We start from the raw sequence: 24,905 nt of genomic DNA, 5'->3' as shown, positions 1-24,905 counted from the left end.
AAATAAAATAAATCAAACAAAATAATAATAATTCAAACTATTAAGTGAAATAAAAAAAAAACATGTGTCTTTATTGATTTTTGTGGAAAGTATAAAATTACATAAATAATTTAAAAAAAGTTTACTAGTAATATTTTAGTTTTAAAAACGTCATATTATACAGTCGTGTGACTGATATTACGCCACTTCCGTTATATATTGGTCTTACGGTTTTAGTATCATATTTTTTTCAGTTCGGTCGCCCAGCCAAATGTCAAGCCTGCCGTAAGGAACTTCGTTCAAATAACTCAAAAAGTTGTTATCATATCTCGATGAAATTTAAATGTGACTTCATGATAAACATCAGCTTTCGATTAAAATAAAAATCGTCAAAATCGGTATTATACATCAAAAGATATAGGAGTTTGAAAATATTGATAAATGAATTTTTTAACGACTTTATTGATTTTTAATTAAATAGTTTAAGGTGAGCAATTTAAAATGAGAACGTAGTTGAATTGAGCTATTGGAAATCTATCGATTAGTATTTTTTTTTTACAAATATCATTGTTTTATTTGTTCAAACTATTTATATTTATTTAAAAATTAAGGACAGTGGATCTGTTCCAAACTATATTTGAGCAATTATAAATGCAACTTGAGCAGTTTTTTAACACTTTGAGCAATTTAAAATATTGTATACATCAAAAGATATAGGAGTTTGAAAATATTTGATTTTTTTTTTAAATTTGATTTTTAATTATATAATTTGAGGTGAGCAATTTAAAAGGACAACGTAGTTGAATTGAGCTATTCAAAATCTATCAATTAGTATTTTTTTTATTACAAGTATCATTATTTTGCAGGTGGGGTGTTGTGGGGCTCAGGTGGAACGCGCCTACAGTGTTTTGTTACCAGCATATAAGTGTATAATCTATGGTGTTTTGTTATGAGTTGTAATCTGTTATACACTTTACAGTGAAAGATAAGCCAAAATATTACAAATTTACGACAAAACAATTAAATTGAGCTTAAATCGTGATTATTTGTTAGAAGTGTGCTTGATTTCGTTTTGTTTGATTTGTTTTCGTTCTTCTATATTGTGAATGAATATTAATACCTCAATAAATTAAAATTTTAAAGGGATATCAGAAATGAATGAACAAGTGTCTAAGAAAATTTTCTTCAACAAATCGACTGTAAGAAAAATAATTGTTAACTTCTGTATTATCCTACATTTATTTCGCTGGTTGTTATATTATACATCATTTTCCAGTTAATAAGTTTAAAAGCAGAATTGCTTAAAAAACAAGAAGAAATACAAGAAAAGAAACATCTGCCACAGCATAATTTAAACAATTTCAAACCATCTCAACCAACAAGGAAAAGTTATAAAAGTGATGATGACAAGAAAAAAAGCTTGAAAGATAATTTAAAAGCTATTGATGCTGAGGAATTTGAAGACTGTCGGAAGTCCAAGTATGTAATCAGTAATTAATAGTAATATTAGTACATGAAATATTTGACTACTATTATCTTTTTTAGTGACCATCCAATCTAGTTTGATATTTGTTTTTGCACATATATATATTAGCTAACCCGTGCCCACTTTGTTGGGTATTAATTAATATTTTGTGATGGAAATATATAGTAAAGTTTTTATCTCGCTCGCATTTCTCTGACTTGATTTACATATGATAAAATATAGCCTATATCACTCCTAAATAGTGTAGCTTTCTATTAGTTAAAGAAATATCATGATCGGATCAGTATTTGCAAAGATTACCCCCTACAAACAAACAAAGTTAGAAACTTTATCTTTTTATAGTATTATTAGTAGATTAGTAGATATTATAGAAAAAAAAAAGTTAGAAAATTCGTAAATTGGGATTATTTGTTTATGTCTCTTTTGGAGATTTTGAAAAAATAGTTTTAACAAAATGTCTTTTTACCTATTTGTACAGTCAACTAAGCTGTTTATTGGCAACATACAATTGACCATGTGAGAAACATGGGTTTTCTAGATTAATACCACAAACGCATATGATTAAGCTGGTCAGAATTGACACTTTCAATCAGATGAAACTCTTCATGAGTTTACTTGCTACCCCCAGGTACCCCAGGCACCAGGGGTAGTAAAGAAATAATATCGCAAAACCAGCCAGAATAAAAATCAGTACTAATGATCTATAGCTCATACATTTTTTTACTATTGTAACACCACACCATATTGCCTAGCCGAGCCTCATGACGCCACGCCATAGTCAAACGATTATTCCGTAACAAGAAATTTCATAGTTGGCGACAATTTTGTTCATCCTTATCCCCCAACATCAAATCTAGTGTAGTGTAGAGACAGATTAATCGGTTTCGTTGTGGTACTAACCCCTCTCGTACCCGCCCCCTATACCTCACAATGTGGCCTTGGACTTCTTCGATAAAATCGCTCCTCCTTTCGTTCCCTCCGAGTTAGAAATCCCACACCCTACTTCTCCATTCCCTTCCTCTTCCTATATTACAAATCCCTTGTGATGTTCACAAATAAACAGAATTTAGGGAACCTTAAACTCCCTAAATTATTTGGCACCAGTCTTGCCCTAACCAAGGAGGTCAAATATCTTGGAGTAATCCTAGATAGTAAGCTTCTTTGGAACAGGCATTTAGACTCAAAAATCACCAAAGCCAGCATAATCCTCTGCCAATGCAAAAGGCTCCTCGGCAAAAGCTGGGGTATATCACCTAAAATTACTCTATGGCTTTACAAAACTATTGTCAGGCCTATAATCACCTACGGTGCGGTAATCTGGTGGCAGAGAACAGAACTTACAACCGTTAAAAACAAACTCCAGCGGTTTCCGAGAATAGCATGCTCTGCAATCACTGGCTGTATGCGTACCGCCCCCACAGCAGCTCTTGAGGTTATGCTTGACCTGGCACCGCTTGACTTGTTCATACAACAGGAGGCGGCTATGTCAGCTATCAGGCTGAAACACTTGGGCTTGTGGTGCAACCAGGAGGGTCCACACAATAGACTTTGGAGCAACCTTGTGAGCTTCATAGCTCTACTTGCTGCTCCTTGTGATAGGATTCCCAAACAACATATTTTCGAAAGAAAGTACCATATACAACCGTTTGAGGCTGAAAGAGACCAATCCGGCATACGCGAGGTCCGCATCTACACGGATGGCTCCAACATGGGGTCTGGCACCGGTGCCGGAGTGTACTCACAAGACCTCAATATCAACTTATCACTAACGCTGGGCCAACACAGCCCCATCTTTCAATGTGAGTGTGTTGCGATAACCCATGCAGCCACCGCCGTCCTGTCAAAAGGCATTAGGGATTGCAATATCCGTATTCTGTCAGACAGCATGGCTGTACTTAAAGCACTAGAGAGCAATTCGACTAACTCTAGTCATATACGAATGTCATCAAACCCTGGATGTATTAGCCTCACATAATGAGGTAATCCTACAGTGGATAAAAGGACATAGTGGATTGCGCGGAAACGATGCTGCCGACGAGCTTGCAAGACAGGGGTCCAATACAAAGGTTGCCGGCCCAACCATCCTATTGCCGCTACCATTTGGACAACTGCGCTCGTGGGTAAGGCAACGTACACGTGCAAATCACAATGCCCTTTGGGCAAACCAAACCGGCTGTAGACAGTCCAAATTGATACTCACGGAAGTATCACCGCACCTAGCGTGCCGACTGCTCAGTCTCAACCGCCTGGGCATCAGAATAGTTGTTGGCACGATTACCGGCCACGTGGCACTCAATCACCAACTATTCATCATGAATGTAACAGACAGCCCTCTTTGCAGGGGCTGTCTGGCTGCTGAAGAAACAGCCGCCCACGTAATCCTGGAATGCGAGGGAGTGGCCGCACACCGGGCTACCATCCTTAAGGAAATAAGGACGCTCCGAGAAGCCTGTGAACGTCCAGGAGGCTTCTGAGCTTCTGGAAGGAGCTGGGCTGGCTGAACTAGTCGGACCACTTTTCACGCATAATGGACCACCTTTGCGTCTAAATGCGGAAAACCGAGCCCACTACAATACAATACAATACAATACAAATCCTTTTTCAATGTCAGAACTCAAAGCCGTCCTTTCCCACGTAAAAGATTCTGCGTTCAGGGTTTGGCACGTGAGCCTTATAAGCAAGCTTCCTTCATATGGTATTCCACCTGGCTTTTGCACTTGGATTTCTGACTTCCTGAGCGAACGTTTAATACAAGTTGTCCTTGACGGATACTCGTCGGACCAAAACGCTATCGACGCCGGTGTTCCTCAGGGATCAGTCTTGTCCGCTACCCTCTTCCTGCTGCATATTAACGATCTGCTCGTCCCCGGTACCTTTGGGTATGCGGACGACAGCACAGTGACGGACAGATACTTTTCGAGTGCAAGGGCTAGTAAGGATGTTATCCAGTCTTGTCGAGAGGATATGGTCAGCCGCTTGAACGTCGCCCTCCAGGCAGTCTCCGGCGATGCCAATCTGGTCACGTTCAACGCTACAAAAACACAGGTGTGTGTGTTCTCCTCTAAACGGAGCCCTTTACACCTGGCTCCGACTTTCCGGGATGTTTCTATAGAAATTACCGACTCCCTACAGCTCCTCGGTGTAGAGCTATCGTCCAATCTGAACTTTGGGCAACACATCGAGTCCAAAGCAAACACTGCAGCAAAAAAAAACTAGGTATTCTCTCTAAGGTCAGGCGTTACTTCACTCCAGAACAGTTGCTTCAACTATATCAAGCACAAGTTCGGTCTTGTATGGAGTATTGCTGCCATCTTTGGGATGGATCCGCCAAATACCAACTGGCAACTTTGGACTCGGTGGAAAAACGAGCTAAGAGACTCATAGGTGATCCTACTCTGACAGACACTAAGTTGCAGAGTCTCGATCATCGGCGTAGGGTAGCTCGTCGTGTCGGTGTTCTACAGAGTATATTTCGGTGAGTGTGCGAAGGAATTGCACGATCTAATTCCCCCAACAACCTTCCGCCATCGGGACACTAGGCGCGGTCGATCGTTCCATCCTTATGTCATCGATATGCCACCTACGCGCACAAAACGCTTTGGCACTACTTTCCTGATGCGCACAGCTAAGGAATAGAAATCGTTGCCCGCGTCTGTGTTTCCCGAACGATACAATCTGGGTGCCTTCAAGGCCAGAGTGAATAGGCTGTTATTAGGCAGGCATGCTCCACCTTCGACCGCATCGTCACTTAACATCAGGTGAGATTGTGGTCAAATGCCTGCCTATTTGTCATAAATAAATAAAATAAATGCGCCGGGAGTGGATGGTTTTCCATATTCCTTCCTGGTAAAGGCGGGTCCTGCCTTTTTACAATATTTCTTGAATCTGATTAATAAAGTTTTTACATAGGTGGTCCCAATGAATGGAAAACTCAGATTATTATTCCAGTGCTGAAGCCTGGAAAATCCCCCGACAACGCCAACAATTATCGTCCCATTGCCCTCTCATCTACCTTCTGTAAAGTTTTCAAACACCTTATAAAAAATCGCTTAGAGTGGTTTGTAGAGAGCAATGCTCTTCTACCTTATTGCCAGTTTGGATTTCGTAAGGGCTTCAGTACTGCAGATAGTCTGAGCCTTTTTATCTCAGATCTCCGTATAGCTTTTTCTAGAGAACAGTCTGTGGTGGCATCATTCCTGGATATCTCCTCAGCATATGACAATGTCCTTCTTGCGGTGCTCAGGTACACATTACAACAGCTGAACATTCCCGACAAGATAGTGCAGATCATAGGCAACCTCTTAATGTGTAGGGAAGTAGAACTTCGCACACCTGGAATGCCCTTTGGATCCCGACTAGTATGGAAAGGCTTCCCTCAAGGCTCTGTCCTTAGCCCTTTGTTATACAACTTATATACATCATCCCTTCACCAGCCCCTTAACTTAAATTGCCAAATATTACAATATGCTGATGACCTAGTCCTGTATATCCAGGGTCCCTCTATTCCAGAAGCTGCTCAGTCCTTACAAATTTCCTTAGACTCCTTATCTGATTGGCTTAAACAAAGAGGTCTCCACTTATCTGCTCCAAAAAGCAGTGTGGTGGTATTTTCCAGAAAAAAAATCTCACCCCAAATTAATGTTGTGATTGATGGCGTCGCTATACCAAAAAATGACAGTGTGAGGTTTTTAGGTATCATTTTGGATGATAAATTATCTGGTAGACAGCACATAGATTATATAATTAAAAAAAGTGAACGAAACTTAACACAAATAGAGCTCTCTCAGGCGTGTCTTGGGGTGCGCATCCTTTTACACAAAAAATTTTATACAATGCTATCAGAAGCCTTTTTGACTATCGGTTCAATGAGAAAGATATCTCATTGAACCGATTAACAAATCAAATACGAAATATCTTGATTCACTACAGGCAAAAGCTTTGCGCCATATTATGGGATGCATGAGGTCTTCTCCCATTAACGCTCTCCAGGTAAAATGTGGCGAACCACCTTTATCAATTAGACTTCAATTCCTCGCAGACAGATTTCTAATGAGAGTCAACTCCTTCATTAATCACCCGCTTATCAATAAACTTAGAATATTAGACCACTTGATTAACACTTCTAGTTATTGGCGCACGAAACCCATCCCTTATTTTATCATTAGCTACAGGAAATTAATAAACATTAAACAAGAAGCTCCTATTAATCAATTTCATAAGCTTCCAATTTATGAATATACTTACGATGTTTTAACTTTCTCTCCTAACGTCTTGCTTAGTATTGGAATTGTAAAAGAATGTCTCAATGCTTATTCTATCTTTGTAGCTGACGTTGCTAAAAGATGGAATAAAAATAATAATTTTTTACAGACGCATCTAAACGGACTGACTGTGGGCCCACTGGCGTTGGTGTATATTATCAAAACTCTAAAATAGGGTTGCTATATCAGTGTCCATAACAGTCCTCCGTCTTCACAGGGGAATGTATTGGCATTTTAGAAGCATGTCTCTTTATTGAGAGTCACAATATTAAAGATTTTGGTCATTTTCTCGGACACAAGGAGTGCCTTAGAATCTCTTTCACACAGTTCTCTTTATAACAAACTCTATAGCTCCATAATTTTAGATATCAAATCCTCCCTTCTTAAATGCTTCAATAAAAATTTAAATATAACACTTGCATGGATTCCTGGGCACTCGGATATTAAAGGCAATGAATGTGCAGATTCACTAGCTAAACAGGCAGCTTATCATTGCTGTGACAAAAAATACTTTAAAAATCAAATATATGACCTACTAAATTATCCAAAAAAAGATATCTATCGGACCTGGCAAAAAAAGTGGGAATTATCTAGCAGAACAAAAGGTAGGTTTTATGCTTCAATTCAACCAGAAATACCTAGGAAGCCATGGTTCTGTAAATTCAAAAAATTATCTAAAACTACTGTATCGATTTTATGTAGAGTTCGTATAGGTCACTGCTGTTCCTCTGTTTTTCTTCATAAACTTAGAATAAAAGATTCCTCTCTCTATGAATGTGGATTAGATGATGGAACTCTCGATCATATCTTCTTCTCTTGTCCAATTAATAATTCTTTTTGCCTCCTTGATAATTTATCCCAACTTAATATCCCACTTCGCTTTACTTCGCTTTTACACTTCTTTAAAGATCCAAAGGTAGTCCTTACCCTTGCAAAATTTACTAACGCTAACAACATTAAAATTTAATGTATCTATATGGTATCTATATTCTCTATATAATGTCTTTGTGAATTAGAAGTTTATGTATATTATTAAATTATTATACTCCTTAGTTGTTCTAACACCACAAATATGTGAATTTTTTATATGTTTTTCCGCCTTATCTATGTATTTTCCGCCTTATCTATGTATTTTCCGGATAACAAAATAATTCAAAATTTTGGTTTTTTATTTTTATAATAATTTATACTTGACACTGGCAGAATGTCGCTAATGGCGATCGTATGCCAAAAATAAAAGAAGAAGAAGAAGTAATAGTTGTATAAAGTGCTTACGTGTTTGTTTGACCTCTGCCGTTTTACTATTCAATTTCGTCGGGTTTGCGATATTATCACTTTTGTTGAGTTCCGGAACACGACGTTAGATCCTCTAACGTGAACAAGCACACTGTTTTGATAGATATTGATAGATATTTGATTTGAAGATAGTAGTTGAACGATAATAAAGTGCAAATTGACTCTTTAGGAACACACCTACATTGCTTAGACAACAGTGAGTGCTTGTAATTCAATATGAACTTTATTGAGTAGCAAAAAAACAATTCAAATTGACTCTACATTTTAGTTAGAAGACGTTTGTATGGGAAAAAGAAAAGGGCTGTTTTTAGGGTTTTCCCGGAAATTATTCGAATTTATCTCCCCGTAAAAACCATCCTTGGACTTCAACAAACATTAAAAAAAAATAATTTGTAAAAGTGGTCCAGGCGTTGTTGAGTTATGCGCTTACCAACACATTTTGCCATTCATTTTTATATTATAAGTTATATATATAAATATCGACTGTCCCTACGTACAGTATCGAAACTGAAAATTTTCTATTTTTTTATTGCATGAAAAAACTACTTTTTATGTATATTTTCAAAGAAAAAAAGAGAAAATTCTATAAAATACACATAAAATCACATTTTTCATGAGTTTATACTCATTATCGATAATCATTCAGTGTAAAAAATGTAAAGTGCCTTTTTTCAATTTCGATATTATACATAGGGACAGTCGATATATATATATATATATATATATATATATATATATATATATATATATACTAGCTGACCTGGCGAACTTCGTATCGCCTTATTTTATTTCCTTAAATATAATAATTACATATATCAAAATAAAATATAGCCTATCTTTAAAGTTGGATCAAAATGCACACGATGTACAAATTTGACTAAAATCGGTTAAGTAGTTTAGAAGTCCATCGCGGACAAACAACGTGACGCGTAATTTATATATATTAAGATTAAATTATAAAGTTTTGATCAATGAAGCACAAATAAGTAAAAAACAGGATTAATTTCACTGTATTATCTTCATTATAATATGAATTCAATTTACACTTCAGTCAAAGTAACACGTGGCCGGCTATGCTAACACCAAAAATTTAAAAAGTGGAAATAATTGAATTATACGGTATTTCGTTCACTACAAAATAAATTTAATTAATTTTATAGCGTCAACAACACGTGGTAATTATGCTGTTAAAATGTAGCTTATATGACATGATATTCAAAAATGTTTATATGACACGTTCGTAGATTTACAATAGCAGCGCCATCTATTGATTACTTACTCAACCCAGTCGAAAGGTATCGACATCTGTTAGAATCATTTGGAGTTAACAGATAATTGTGACTGTCAAATAATAACAGACAAATAATTAGCAATAAATTTAAATTGCGACTATAATTTGAGATTTAAACTATCCTATCTCTCAAGTTGGATCGAACTGCACATGGTGTGCGAATTTTATTATAATCGGTTAAGTGGTTTAGGAGTCCATTGAGGACAAACATTGTGACACGAGATTTATATATATATTAAGATATATATATATTATTATATCATTTTTATTATATCTAAATGATTATTACTTTTGAGATAAACAGAATTTTTAGTGAAGTTTTAATACCTAATATGAACCAATAATTTATTTTTAAAAAATTGGGACATTTTAAAATCAATTGGAGATTGTTACATTATATAAGAATTAGTTTTAAAGTAATTCGATTTGTACCAATCCTCAAAAGTATCTTTCAGATTGCAGAAACATCTGATAAATTTTGTTCCTGTAAGCTACCTCCCAAATTATGATCAAATATATATACTTATATATAATATTACATATATAGATATTATAATGCTGTGTGGTTACGGCAGTAAAGATTATAGCCACCCCCTCTCTTCCCATGGGTGTCGTAAGAGGCGACTAAGAGATAACACAGTTCCACTACCACCTTGGAACTTAAAAAGCAGACCGATGGCGGGATAACCATCCAACAGCTGGATTTCAAATACACAGGCTGAAGACGGGCAGCAGCGTCTTCAGTGAGACAAAGCCAGCCTTGCGGTCACCAACCCGTCTGCCCAGCGTGGTGACTATGGGCAAAACACATGAGTTCACACCATTTTTTGCGCGAACTTTGAGAAGCCTTTGTCCAGCAGTGGTCTGTGACAGGCTTAAGTGATATTTAATAAATATTATATAGGCTTAGTGATACTTAATAAATATTATGATTTGTTTAGATTGATGTTAGAAAAGAAGGCTGAATTGTATAAGCATTTGTCTGATGAAGCTGGTAACTCACAGCTAGCTGGCAACTTTTTGGTGGACTTTAAGGGAAAGAAGCAAGAGTATACATCAAAACCTGTACCTGAACCAGAAAACGTTGAAGAAATAGCAGCCTTTGCAGACGATGATAATGAATGGTAACTTTTTTTATTGTTTGTATTTAAGTAGTTGACGTTGTTCTAGATCTGTACTAAAAATGTTCAATCCACAGGGATCGATTCTAGATCTCTTTCTTTTTTTTAATATAATATATTAATCTGTCATTCTATGTTAAGGGTATTTGTGATATAGTGCTGGAAAAAAGTAAATTATGATGACGTGAACAGTTCTTTATCGCAAATTCATAATTGATTTAAAACAACTTGGTTTTGCTGTGTGGCAACGGCACTAAAGAATTTAGCCACCCCCTCTCTTCCCGTGGGTCTCGTAAGAGGTGACTAAGGGATAACAAGGTTCCACAACCACCTTGGAACTTAAGAAGCCGACCGATGGCGGGATAACCATCCAACTGCTGGCTTTGAAATACACAGGCCGAAGACGGGCAACTGCGTCTTCGGTGCGACAAAGCCAGTACTGCGGTCACCAACCCGCCTGCCCAGCGTGGTGACTATGGGCAAAACACATGAGTTCACGTTATTTTTGGCGTCAACTTGTGGAGGCCTATGTCCAGCAGTGGACTGTATAGGCTTTAATGATAGAACTTGGTTTTGAACGCCAAAAAAAAACCCAAGTGCGTTGTGTTTTTGTTGCCTAATTTTAAGCATCAAAATTATAATTTTGAAATAAATATCGAGACACTTATTGTCAATAATACTACAGTTTTCTTAGGGATAAATTTGAACTCAAAATTTCAGTGGAATTTCTATTTTCCATCCTTGAATGGTAGACTTAGCTCCGCAGCGTTCGCAGTTATAAAAGTACGACAACTGACCATTGTTGCTACTGCACGTTTAATATATTTTAGCTATTTCCATAGTGTTATGTTTTACGGTTACTTACTGTGGGGTATTGCTACAGATATTGAGACTTTGTTTATTTTGCAAAAAAAGGCTATTCGCGGCATTTATGACTTAGAGCTCGAGTCTCCCTACGGGATGTTTTAACCAGAATATTCCTAGTTTTAAAATAAATATTAATAAACGCAGTGTAAACACTGGAAGCAATAACAAAACTGTAACTCCAAGTTTCCGATTGCGCAAAATAACCGTCTCCTCACTGGGTTATGGTATTCGCATCTTGGGATATTACAGACAAACGAGTGAATTTAAAAGCCATTTCACAAAAATCGGTAACAATCCGCGAAATTGTAATATTTTGACGTCGTTAATCTCAGTGTTGGATGCAATAATGTAATTTATATTCCTGAAATATAATAGAGCAACTTTTGTTGTAGTCGATAGTCAGATCAGAATTTTGATTTATATTATGTGTATAAAATTATTAACCTTTTCATCAGCCTCCTCCCTGGGTAAACGTTCGCAATGTATACTTTGAAGTCCTACTTTTCAATAACCTCTACGTTGAAACCATTTAAAAAAAATATCGTAATATGTGGGATATAATTTTGTTGAGGACTATCACAGATTTTTATTCCATTTGTATCTCTATTAATCGATAAAAAAAAAGTAGTTGTTAGATCTCAAATAATTTCAAGTGCGACCAACTGACGCACACCACCTTTCGATTAAAATTTTTCACCCAGTCAAAAGTTCTGAAGTAACATACATAAAAAAATACAATCGAATTGAGAAACTCCTCCTTTTTTGAAGTGGGTTAAAAATCACGCACAAAGACATCTACAAACGTTAAAGCTTATTTAAAAGTCTATTTAAATTTACGTTCAATTCCTTGTAGGCATTTAAGCTCGTTTGTTACGTACTTTTTTACTCGTTTCTTTTAAAGATCGTCTGCTAAGAGTTTTGAGATTTTTTCGCTAATTCAAAGATATTATAAATATTCAAATTAATTTTTGAGTCTAAATAATCCAATATTATAACAGGTTTTTTTTTTGAAGTCGGTTAAAAATATGAACTTCATAAAAAATAAATATTAAAATTTTTAGTATTATTGTTATGTAATAAGTGAATAGTACCTGGATAACTGAGCTATGCTCGGTATTTTTTTTTTGTAAATTGTGTTTTTTGGAAATTATCATCAATACATATAATAAAAATGTAATGTGTCGCTGTCTGTACATTTAAGAATATGAAAAAAGTATTAGGTGGCGTTCATAAATTACGTGAGGTATTTTTTTAAATTTTCTGTCTCTCCCTCCCCCTCGTGAGATGTCGTGAGATTTTATTCAACCCCCTTTCCCAACCCCCAATCTCACGTGAGATTTTTCAAAATGTGGGTTTCTTACATAAACGCGTTGGATTGTTATTGTAAAAAGAAAAAAAAAATGTTTCGTGCTTTTATTTACGACTAGTTAAGTTAAAACTAGTAATCAATATTGCTGAGAGTTTAATTATCTAATATATAAAATTCTCGTGTCGCGGTGTTTGTAGTTAAACTCCTCCGAAACGGCTTGACCGATTCTCATGAAATTTTGTGTGCATTTCGGGTAGGTCTGATAATCGAACAACATCTATTTCTCATCTCCCTAAGTGTTAAGGGTAGTCCACCCCTATTTTTAAATTTTTTAGATAAATTATTTATTTTTTATTTTATAATGATTTGGCGTTGAAAAATACATACAACACTAAATATTAACCCTTCTACCACCAATACCTATTTTTAAATAGCGTTTAGCGGCAAGACAACGTTTGCCGAGTCAGCTAGTAAGTGTAATAAAAATTTAACAAGAGAATACTTAAATCGTAACTACTGTGATTAAAAAAAAGAATATCTACTCTAATTCAGTCCATACAGAATCATGTGCGGTCTCAAGAGAGACTATTGGAACCAACATGAAATTATTTTCTTTCGAACGAATTAGTGAATGATCTTAATCGTATTACGATTAAATCTTAAGCATGTACTATCTGGATTAAATGGACCAAAATAGTATAATGTTTTTTTGTTTCAATCAAAAAAAAAAATGCTTGATATTTGCCGAGACCCCCCCTCTCTCCAACGTAAGATTAGATGAGATTTGACTCGACCCCCTTAAACATCTCACGTATTTTATGAACGCCCCCTTATTGGAACCTTTATCAACGCGAATAGCACCCAAAACAATGATTGGCAGAATTTTTATCTGTTTGTCAGTGCGTTTGTGCACGCTAATATCAGAAACGACTTATCTGATTTAGGTGTGGTTTTTAGCTTAACATTTAGTGTTTGTTTCACGTCAATCGGTTCATAAATAAAAAAGCTATGCCAATTTAAAAAATCACGTTAAATATGTAGTCTAGTATTTAAATACGAATTACATACTCATGAAATATGAATAATATTGTTTGATCTTAGTGACAATAATAAAAAAAATATGAACTGTATTTTTTAAATATAAGTACTTAGATACGAATTAGGTGTATTGATAAAGGGGTCCCAATAATAGTTATTCTCACAAAAGATGGAACTTGAAAAAAAAAAGGTATAAAATAATCATACTAGAGACATCTGGATTCGACCCGGGGTCCGTGGTTTTAGGACTACCCGATTTCCCACCTGAGCTATTATAACCTTGTAAAAGGTTGCGAAATTTACCTTCGTCTTTTAATGGTATTATATTCTAATATATATGGCTCGCATAAAGGTAATTAGATATAGCATTATGTTTGATTTTAGTCAACAAATATTTCACTTCATTAATGTATGCTGTTTACAGGACTGAATTTACTGATTTCCTTGGTAGAACTAGGAAATGTCTTAAATCTGATTTAGAACATTATAAAAAGAGGGATGAGGAACTTATGAAGGCAATGACTAATGCAACTAAGGACAAAGAATCAAGTACAGTAAGTTCACTATTGCTCTGGCTGACTTTCGAATTTTGTATTCCCATATTGTTTGTCAACTGTTGTTTGTGAACATGCCTATTATTTCCTGTTTAATTAATTTATGCCAGTGTCAAGTATGAGATTATGTAAATTATGGGAGGAGACTAGTTTTTGATGCAAAAAAGAAACACAATTATTTGGGCTATGCTACCTCCAGACAAACATAACAAAGATTTTAGTAATAGGGTATTCCACTATGTTTGAAAAAGTACTTCAAAATGTTGATTTTCTAATAAAAAGCAACAAAAAAATATATTTCGGCAAAATCGGCAAAACACGCTTTCATGCCATAAAATCAAATTACATTTTAAACCTTTTTTGTTTCCGCGAAAACGCTATTAGCCATTTTGGTGACGTAATATGTTTAAAAACAAAAGTCGTATATGACGTACATAAGACCGAACTCGTTCAACACGTCTAAAGTTCAATACCTTATACATATACTCATTGTCGTTCAACGTTAACAGCTACAAATATTTGGTGTTTTTGTGTAAAATAATGAATTACGATAGCTATCGTTGGTGTGTAGTGTCTAGCTGTACAAATACTAACATTAAAAAAACTATTAAGTCTTAATTTGGCAGTAACATAAGTAAAAAACATAACCGAACAATTTCTAACATAATTTTTCAAATTAAGTATACCTGGGACTTACATAAAAAAAAATTATAATATAACAAGTAATACTTACAAAGATGTTTTAACATTCTGAAATTCAACAGAACAGAAGTCTGGGTTACATGCAAAAAACTTTGCAACCATCATTGAATAAATTTTTGGCAGATTCGTACTATCCGCTTTTACAAAATCTTTTTGCATTTTATTAAATAAAGTACCTGGGTGACCGAGCTCTGCTCGGTATTTTTAGTATATCGTGAAGGATTTGTAGTAGAAGAGAGAGTTAAAATGATTCGTTGCCGGTTTGGATGAAGTCTTTTTTAACCGACTTCAAAAAAGGAGGAGGTTACTCAATTTGGCTGAAGGAAACTCAATATGTATATATATCGCACCTTCGGTCCAACAAAGTCACAATTCAGGACACTTTTTAACCGACTTCTAAAAAAGGAGGAGGTTCTCAATTCGACTGTATTTTTTTTTATGTATGTTACATCAGAACTCTTCACCGGGTAAACCGATTTCGACAATTTTTTTTTAATCGAAAGGTGGTGTGTGTCATTTGGTCCCATTTAAATTTATTTGAGAACTATCAATTACTTTTCGAGTTATATCTAATAATGCGTTTTTACTTGACACTTTTTTCGTCGACCTACGTTGTATTATACCACATAACTTTCTACTGGATGTACCGATTTTGATAATTCTTTTTTTGTTGAAAAACGGATATCCCTAGTTTGATACCATGATAAGGAAACCAGGATCTGATGATGGGATCCCAGAGAATTCGAGGGAAACTCTCGAAAATCCGCAATAACTTTTTATTGGGAGTACCAATTTTAATAATTTTTAATTTAATCGAAAGCTGATGTTTATCATGTAGTCACATATAAATTTTATCGAGATCTGATAACTACTTTTTGAGTAATCTTTGATAACGCGTAGTTACTTGACTATTTTTTCGTCGATCTACGTTGTATTTACTCGTCGATGTAATTGAAGTCGGTTTTTTTCGTTTGCGAGCAAACACAATTATTTTGTTATGTCTTTTTTTAGAAGTTTTTGATAATTTAATATAAGATTTTTAAACTATAGCAAAGAAAGTAAACTATTAATTTTATAAAGATTTCAAACCTACTATAAATAGTAATCCAGAAATGAGGAAGTAACAGCGAAAAAAAAATTAGAAGTCTTCTCCTGTAAAATTAAGAAATGAGCTGTTTTGACTTTGTTGCACCGAAGGTGCGATATATATATCACTATCACTACATAGTATAAAACAAAGTCGCTTTCTCTGTCCCTATGTCCCTATGTACGTTTAAATCTTTAAAACTACGCAACGGATTTTGATGCGGTTTTTTTTAAATAGATAGAGTGATTGAAGAGGGAGGTTTATATGTATAATAAAATCCATTAAATAGTGGAGAAATACTCTCATTTTTGAGGTTTCTAATGTGATGTGATTGTTGATTTAATATAGATCTATATGGCCCTTTACAGCATATAATTTAAATGAATATTTTTGAAGATATTATAGATTTAAAAATTGCGGTACGTAGCGTTTGCGGCAGTTCCGGCCGGCTTTTACTCTAAAGTTAACGCTTGCGGGCCACGGGCAGTAATGAATAAATCAAAACTACTGGATCGATTTTAATCATTTTTCAGTGAATGACATAGGCTATAATTATATTTTATACCCGTGCGAAGCTGGAGCGGGTCGCTAGTATATATATATTTAATGTATGTTCGAGGATAACTTCGTCTTTTATGAAAAGATTTTGATAATTCTTTTTTTGGTGGAAAGGAGATATCGCTGATGTGGTAGCATGATAAGGAAATCAGGATCTAATAATGGGATCCTAGAGAAATCGAGGGAAACTCTCGAAAATCCGCATAACATTACATTAACTACATAATACTTAACATACTACTGAGTGTACTGATTTTGATGATTTTTAACTTAATCGAAAACCGATGTTTATCATGTGGTCATATTTCTTTGAGATCTGATTACAACTTTTGGAGTAATCTTTGATAATGCGTATTTCTTGACTATTTTTTCGTGTACCTACATTGTATTACTTGTCGATGTAATTGAAGTCTATTTTTTTTTCGTTTGCCTGCAAACACAATTATTAATAATGAATTAACGCAAAATAAAAATAAAAAATATCGATAAATTAAAAATTGATATAAAATATACAATTACAAAATTGAGAGTAATTGCTTCTCAAAACTGATAGGCGCTCCAACAAATCGTGTTTGTTTTGAAAATCATATTTAAATACGAATTACATATTTATAAAATGTGAATAAAATTTTTTTTACCGACAATAAGAAAAATAAATATAAAAAATCAAAAATAAAAAATAATTAAGAAATAATAATGATAAAATATGAATAATATTTTTCGATTTTACCTACATAATAATAAAAAATAAAAACAACCCATTTAAATAAAAAATAACGAGTTCAATTAGAAAAAGAAAAAGAAAAAATAATTGATCAGGGACAGGGATTTGAACCATGATCTTCTCGGTTGATCCCGACCGGCCGATATCCCACCGAGCTATTGTAACTAAATTGACAAATGCGAAATTTACCTTCGTATTCTAACGATATTTTTTTCACTCCCTAAAAACAGGGATAAAACGACATTTTCTGAAAATGAATCCTAGCTAGATAGATTTATTTCCCCCGAAACCCCATATATACTAAATTTTATGAAAATCGTTGGAGCCGTTTCCGAGATCCAGATTCTATATATATATATATATATATACAAGAATTGCTCGTTTAATAGTATAAGATAGGTACAAATGAAATGCACTAACGAAAGAGCACAACTATTACTCCTTGAAGTTAAACTTGATAGATATGTACGTAGCTGTTTACAACTCTGACAGAACTTTGTTTTAGTTACTGTCCGTATGCGTCATACCATGGCGGGTCGTGTTTTAAGTCACGTGATATGCAGATTAAAATATACGACTTTTAATTGCAATATATTAAAACAATAATGTGCTTTTATGATTCCAAATCAGAATATTTAAGTGTATTTCTACGTAAATTTTAATTTTTATCAAATTTTATAATTTATTATTTACTACCGAAAGTACCTTATTATCAGGGAGTTTTAAATCTAGAGTAGGGTCTAAACATAATTCTAATCTGCATTTCATCTAACTATGTAATATAATATAATTATTTTATTTTAAACAAGAAAAAAAAACTCAACTGATATCCGTCATTAAAAGATAACTTAAGAAATACAAAATTGATATTCCTCTTCGTTTTTAAATTTTTTACTTCGAATTGTTTTTGTCATCTGTATATATAAATCATTTATTCCATTGTTAATTTTTTTATTTATTTCTTCAAAAATACATAAACACACACTTCATACTTATTTACATGTCTGCCGCAAAACTCGTAAAAAGCTTATCTGGAAAAGCCGTCGCGTCGCATTATACCGAACCGTACCATATTATACCAATAACTAAGGTAATTACCAAAGTTTTGTGACATTGTTAACATTCGATAATAATTTTCTAGGAAACAGAAACCACAAAACCTGAAAAACCGTTCCTAGTGCAGAAGACCAATGATTATCTACAATCATTACGAGAAAAATGGGAACAACAGGAGAGAGAGCTGCTATCTAAGGACAAAGACATACATTATCAGGATATACTTTTTGACGGTTCGTTATTCAACTTGATCATTTTTTATTTAAATTTAATTGCAAATATATGAATACGTATAGATATTCTTAGACAATTAGAGAATGTTGATTATAACTAACTACTTGTGTTCTGCGGTTTCTCGCGCGTTAAATTGAGAAAAAATGTTCTAAATAATATTTAGTCTTTAGAGTTCCTCGATAAATTGATTATTCAACACAAAAATAATTTATCAATTCTAACCAGTACTTTCAGAGATAAGTGTGTCGAAACAAGCAACAATCTTTTCAGCTTTATAATATTACCTAGTTTAGATTTATATTGAATTTTGAAATTTTCTGTTGTATACTTAGATTATTGGATTAAAACCAATTTTGTAACTTTGGCGTAGTTAAAATATACAATAATCTAACTGGTTAATTTCAACAGAGGCAAGAATTCACGGTGTCGGCTACTACGCGTTTAGTACCGACGAAGAAGAGCGTCGCAAACAAATGGAAGAGCTCGTAAAGCGAAGGCAAGAAACGTTGATAGCTCAGGAGAAAGCGGAAGAAATAAGAAAGAAACGGGATGAACTAATAGCAGCTCGGGTAGCAGCGGCTCGAGCTCGACAGCGTGCCAGAGCCGGTCTACCACCGGAAGATCCCGAAGGTTTGTAAGATATAATACAACGTGTTCTTAACCTGGCGTCCTTCCATTTTACTGCGATATCAAAATTTATTTGCTCTAACGCTTTAATAAAAATAAATTATTAAATAATTATATTTATAAAATAACCATCGTGTGTACGTTAGTGTAGACAATGTCTATGTTATTTATAGCCGATTTTCTCATGTTTTCTCAACCTTTTTTTCATATATGTGTATAACTTTAAAATCGACAATTTTAAAGTTCTTAGTAATGAGCCGTAATTTACTACTGTTCTGTTCTGTGTTGTAGTCTATTTTTTTGGAACTGTCTTATTTAGTAAACAAACCCCTGTCAATACATAATTAACGTTTTTTCCGCATTTATCACTCATTTTCATTAAACATTAGTTTACAGATATTTGTAAAACTCCATTTACTATTTATTTCACTAAAAAAATATATCAATTTATCATTTTCAACACATAAAAACTATTAAAATACGAATTTCGAGAGTACAGATAACTAATATCCTTGAATATCACATTTCAATATCTTTTTTTAAAAGGCAAATATGGATGTGATCATAATATTTTTAGGGGTGAGTGAGTATAAGTCAATGAACAAAATAGACCGTGTTCTGTACCTATATTTTAAATTGTCACGAATTATAATTTGTTAATAAATTATTAAACAATGTTTACCGTAAAGCGATTTGTTATCAAGTTTTATATATTGTTTTTTTTTCTTTTTTTTTAGGTTGAGCGCAAAAAAATGCTTACAAAATATTACAATTTTAATCTTTTATAGTAAAGCGTTCATTGTAAAGGCTTATTTTATATTATGAATATTTCTGAATGTCAATTTCATCCTAAACATTTTTAACGACATCCCATATAATATAAAAGTATAGCACATAGCACTGGCATAAAAGTTTACTGTAGTTCACAGGAAAATTTTGTGGGACTTTAGGATGAGACTTACGATTACCCAATGAGAGCTTCGTGAAGAACAATGTTATTAGTCCTTTTGTTTAGATGTTAGACAGTGTGTCGCTGGCGCAAGGTTTTTTATTCATAGTAAATACAAATAATGTGACAATAATACTAATAGGGTCGACTTTTTTTTTCTAGACACAGGCCGCCCTCTAGTGTTGTAAATTTTATTTGTGACGTCTTTTTTACTGATAATTTTATATAAACAAAAAATATTAAATATTTGATCATAAAATGAAGTCTATGGCTTATTAATATTGTTCATTCATTTGCTCTTTGTGTCACTTTACTAAACTTTCAATATTACTCTATTGTCTGTGGTCGGAAGTACGCCATATTTGTTTACTAAATAAGACTGTTCCAAAAAAATAGAATATATTGTGTTTTTCTACATTCCTACACAAGAGGCCTAGTGGGGGTTGTTGTGAGTGAGGCGCTTATTGATTTATTTTGTAGGCCATACTTTTTTGCCATGAACTGGGCCTTTGTGCTCACAAGCAAGGAAACATACACATTACACATAATGTGTATGTTTCCAGGACCCAAGATAAAAAAAATCGTACTGGAGGTTGTTAGAAGTAAGGCTTTTTTATTACTCTTTTTTTTTTAAATCCATGGTTAAATCAATTTTAATTTTACCATAAATGGAGAAGTATTTAAATATATCATCGAAAAGATGTGATTCTATAGCATTACACGCAGACCACGACAAAAATACGCGGGATCCAGTCCGCGACCGCATATGCATCAACTAGTTACTATGATCCATGCGTCAACGCGTTGTCGTTATAGGTTTTATATATAAAGGAAGAAGGAAGTTATTTATATATTAAGAATCGATACGAGTTTTAGATTTCATCATATCATTTTATATTTCAGAAAAGAAGAAAGATTATACTACATGTCTACTGGAATTTCTAAACCAACAAAAAATTGAAGCTGATAAAAAAGCCAAGGAAGAAGAAGAAAAGAAAAAAGAGGAGAAAGAAAAAGAAAGACAAAAGTATCGCGAGACTTACATAAGAGAGTGGGATCTTGGAAAAGAGGGAGTTGGAGGTGAAGTAAAGAAGTTTAGAGAAATGTCGCAAGAAGAGTATGTCGAACAACAAAGGGCGAAGCGGAATGACGAATTTGCCCCTCCACAAACAACTAGCAACGATAGATCAAAGTATAGCTTTGACGTACGAGGCAATAAATTAGAAACAGAAACTAGTGAAAGTGGTAAAAGTAAAACCTGGTCTGATGTGCGACCAGTAGCTGCTCCTCCACCTCCAATTATTGGGGATTTGAGTGTAGTGAGCGACGCTCAAAAGGGACTATATTTTTCTACAAAAAAGACTAAACCAGTAGTTAAATATAAAAATTTCGTTAGAGCTGAAGAACTAACTCCTATAAACGATGAGTTAAATGACGAAGACGTTTCTGTTGTTAAAAAAACTAAACCCGAAAAGAGAAACCAGAATTCAAATCATGCTGAAATAGAGCCACCTCTAACATACGAATATTATGGCCCGAATACAAAATACTCGAGAACAGAAAAACCATTTACTTCAGATTTAAGAGAGGCAATAGCGCAAGGATCTAAAAGATTAGAACCAAAAGAGAGTAACATACAGTTACCAAAACATTACGATTTTACGTTTGAATAATTCTAAATGTGAATAAGATTTATGGTTTGTTGAATAAAAAAGTTAAAAATAGTATGTTAATTGTTTTATTAATTTGAATTAAACTCTGGTGTGAAAATTTAAAACAATAAATAATATCACGTGAATATCACAAATCTACTTATCTTACGTGTTTCGCATTAATTAAAGCTTAAAAATAAATTCGGAGATCAAAATTTGTAGTAAAGCTTTAATTTATCTAGTGCAAATATGACGGTGCATACTTATTAAAATAAACGTATAAAGTAATTACTGATAGAGACATTAAATAAGTTGTGGTACAAACTTTGTACCCTCCATTTTTTTTATCATCATATTTCATTGTTGTCGTCTCTATATCACTTTCCGTCGTTGTTTGATCTGTTGCTTCGAAGCTTGCGTTAGTTTGTACTGTTACTTTATCACTAACAACTTTTGGAGTCGTATTTTGTTGTAAAGCTTCAGCAGCTGGTAGTACTTCACTCGGTTTTACTATATTGTTTATTAGCTTTTCATGTTTTGTTGTTTCTGGTCCAGACGTAACTTCTTTCTCAGCTAATGTATTATGGTCAATAATGGTGCCTATTTCAACTGCAGGAGTAGATGTTGCAAACTCTTTTACTGTATCTGACGTTGACGCAATTTCTAGTGACGACATACCTTCGCTTTTCATATTCTGAAGATTTGAGACAGGTTCGTCCGACAGCATTATGTGTGTTATTTGATCTTTATTAGTTACATTGCTATTTAAATTATTTAATTCTTCGTTTTCCAAAGCGGACATGTTTGTAATGATCAAGGTCTTTTCAACCCCAGTGGGGGTAAATTTGCTAGTGGTGAGATGAGTTCTTTTTTTAATTCTTGTGTTTCGTGTCTTAGTCACTAGCTTAGCAAGGACGGCGAAAGCTTCATCTTCTCTTTCAGTATTAGGTCCGTTACATAACTCGCCACGACACGGACATGTCATTTTCCAGGTTTTAGTTGAATTGCAGAATAGTGGGTAGCATTCGTCTTGATATAGTTTTACACAAAGTCGCGACTCGACGTAAGCTGCGATAAAAAAAAACATTATTAAAAAAAATATTTTATTGTGTGTTTGGGGGCATCAATTAATTACGTGAGCTATTTTTCGATCAGTTTAGACCCCTCCCTCCCTTAAGTGAGATTTGCCTGGACCCCCTCCTCTCCTTACGTGAGATTGACGCTGAATATAATAGCGATTGAAAGGAAATAATAAACTGTTTAAGTATAGTATACATATATAGTATACAATAGTTAATTTATTTATATTAAATAAAATTCAAAGCAAAAACTAAATGATTTTAATAACCATGAGATTTATTTTATCGGGAAAAATGAACATTCAAAATATATATTTTTAATATCTAATATTTTATATATTTTGAAGTTTATGTGAAATTTTCGATAAACCGCTCCTCAGTTTAAATGAGATTTAGTGAGATTTCCCCCCCATTCTGAACTTAAGTAATAAATGGTTGTCCCCTCGTAAAAGAACATTTTTTCAATAATTTTATATCGATCGCTCTACAAGTGGAAATGGTATATTATACCTATATGGCGGTTTCTTAGCAATGTTTTCTTTAAAAAATCCCTTAAAAGGAATTTTAAAGAAAACTTCTGTAGTGGTTGGTGGCTTTGAGCCCGTGGCATAGATCATATTAGTATTTAATATAAGTTGCATTTATAAACTATTTGAGTTTGAAATTCGTAATAAATAAAAGATTAAGTATATTGGCGTAAACTGGTGTGAAATATTGTTTTATTTTCTCTTGTAATGTACAAAATTGTGACACTAACGCGGCGAAGTAGCTATTACAGCGCAGAATGGCATGTCAGGGTCGCAGGCGGTGACGTGGTTATCAGCCGCCTTACACGGCGGAGCACGTTGGCTGCGATGCACTTGGTCAGCTAGCGGTCCACACCAGTAGCAATTTCGAGCTTTTTCTGTTACTACAGCTCCTAAAACAAAAAAAAGGAAAAATTAAATTTTTCTGTTATTCGTATAAAACTTTATGCCAACATATTTATCACAAGCATATCTTCTTGTGTTTTCTCCATATAATGATAGGTATAATTAGGTACTCTTGTTAAATTTGTACAAACACGACCTTTGTTAGAAAAACTAAAACAGGTACAGGTGTAAATATTGAAGACAACTTTTCAACGCGGGGAGTATGCTGTTTATACCATAGTACTCTGTGGAGTACGCGCGCGCCTGATGATTGCGTGGGGCGCGGGCGACACGGCGATGACGGCGGCCTCCCCGTGACGCACAGTGGTCCCGATTTATAAAAATATGGACATTGATGCTAGAGGCACAAAATTTTTACTGATGGTTAACATTAGGATAACTAATAAGAAAAAAAATATGATTATCCTACCACGACTCGTCACGATTTCTTGGTTAAAAAAAAATTACTTTTTTTGTATGAAAGAAATTACATTTCTGTTAATTTCTCGTAATTCTTAAGAGTTGTCGAGATGGCGTTCACACATGTTAGAAAACAAGTGATTTTGAGTATTTCATTCCAAGATTCTTTCTACTTAACTGTGCGTACTTTTGAGTTATTGCGGGTTGAAAAATCGAATTTTTTATATTAAATATGACCTTACTTTTGATTATATAGTAACTGAAATGCTTACAATGTTTGAAATTTTAAATTTAATAATAGTTTTTGAAATAAGAAATACAAACTCAACGCAGCGGGGTTCACGCGGTTGCGGGAGGGGGGGATCTTCATTTATGAATACCTAGTAGTTTAGTCCACTAGAAACAAAACTCACATAACATTTGGGTCAACGTTTTCTTGAGAAATCTCTGTTTCCTCTGAAAGTTCATTGTTTAAGATCAATGCGCTGGCCTCTGGGAATAATTGTTTTTGCGATCGAACAAATTTTGGTTTAATATGAGTGATGTAGGGATCGGAGCTAATTAGAAAGTTGTGGATTATGTCCAAATTACTTTCCACTCTACCGATTTTTATTGTGTGGGCCAGTCTAACATTCCGGAAATCTTTATTTTGCGCTTCGGATGCTTCTTCAGAAAGCATGCCTATGGGAATAAATGAGAAACTT

The 24,905-nt window shown here is 34.1% G+C and overlaps 2 protein-coding genes across 2 annotated transcripts in view; one reads left to right on the top strand and one right to left on the bottom strand.

The window, feature by feature from the left end:
* The first annotated feature begins 908 nt into the window (after window positions 1-908).
* Window positions 909-21,866, top strand: LOC123663837 (coiled-coil domain-containing protein 174). Its single transcript, XM_045598470.1, has 7 exons — window positions 909-1,178; window positions 1,256-1,458; window positions 10,255-10,437; window positions 14,073-14,202; window positions 18,415-18,562; window positions 18,972-19,193; window positions 21,043-21,866. Exons 1-7 carry the CDS (start codon window positions 1,134-1,136, stop codon window positions 21,810-21,812), a joined length of 1,701 nt encoding a protein of 566 aa, XP_045454426.1. The 5' UTR covers window positions 909-1,133; the 3' UTR covers window positions 21,813-21,866.
* LOC123663838 overlaps window positions 21,862-24,905 on the bottom strand; it is a 31,186-nt gene continuing 28,142 nt past the window's right edge. The window contains exons 4-5 of the mRNA XM_045598472.1: window positions 23,628-23,789; window positions 21,862-22,859 (exon numbers count right to left, since the gene is read on the bottom strand). Of these exons, the coding sequence (XP_045454428.1) occupies window positions 22,030-22,859; window positions 23,628-23,789 (992 nt within the window). The 3' untranslated portion in view covers window positions 21,862-22,029. The remainder of the gene's footprint in view (window positions 22,860-23,627; window positions 23,790-24,905) is intronic.

This window comes from Melitaea cinxia, chromosome 21 (genome assembly GCF_905220565.1).
Source record: "Melitaea cinxia chromosome 21, ilMelCinx1.1, whole genome shotgun sequence".
Lineage (NCBI taxonomy): Eukaryota > Metazoa > Arthropoda > Insecta > Lepidoptera > Nymphalidae > Melitaea > Melitaea cinxia.
Note: the sequence above shows the minus strand (reverse complement) of the source record. Positions and strands in the feature narration are given on the sequence as shown.

Excerpts from the sequence above, each read along its gene's own strand:
- LOC123663837 (XM_045598470.1), top strand. The coding sequence starts at position 1,134 with ATGAATGAACAAGTGTCTAAGAAAATTTTCTTCAACAAATCGACT. Across the intron at positions 1,459-10,254 it reads GAAGACTGTCGGAAGTCCAA|ATTGATGTTAGAAAAGAAGG; the intron begins GTATGTAATCAG and ends TGATTTGTTTAG. Across the intron at positions 19,194-21,042 it reads ACCACCGGAAGATCCCGAAG|AAAAGAAGAAAGATTATACT; the intron begins GTTTGTAAGATA and ends TTTATATTTCAG.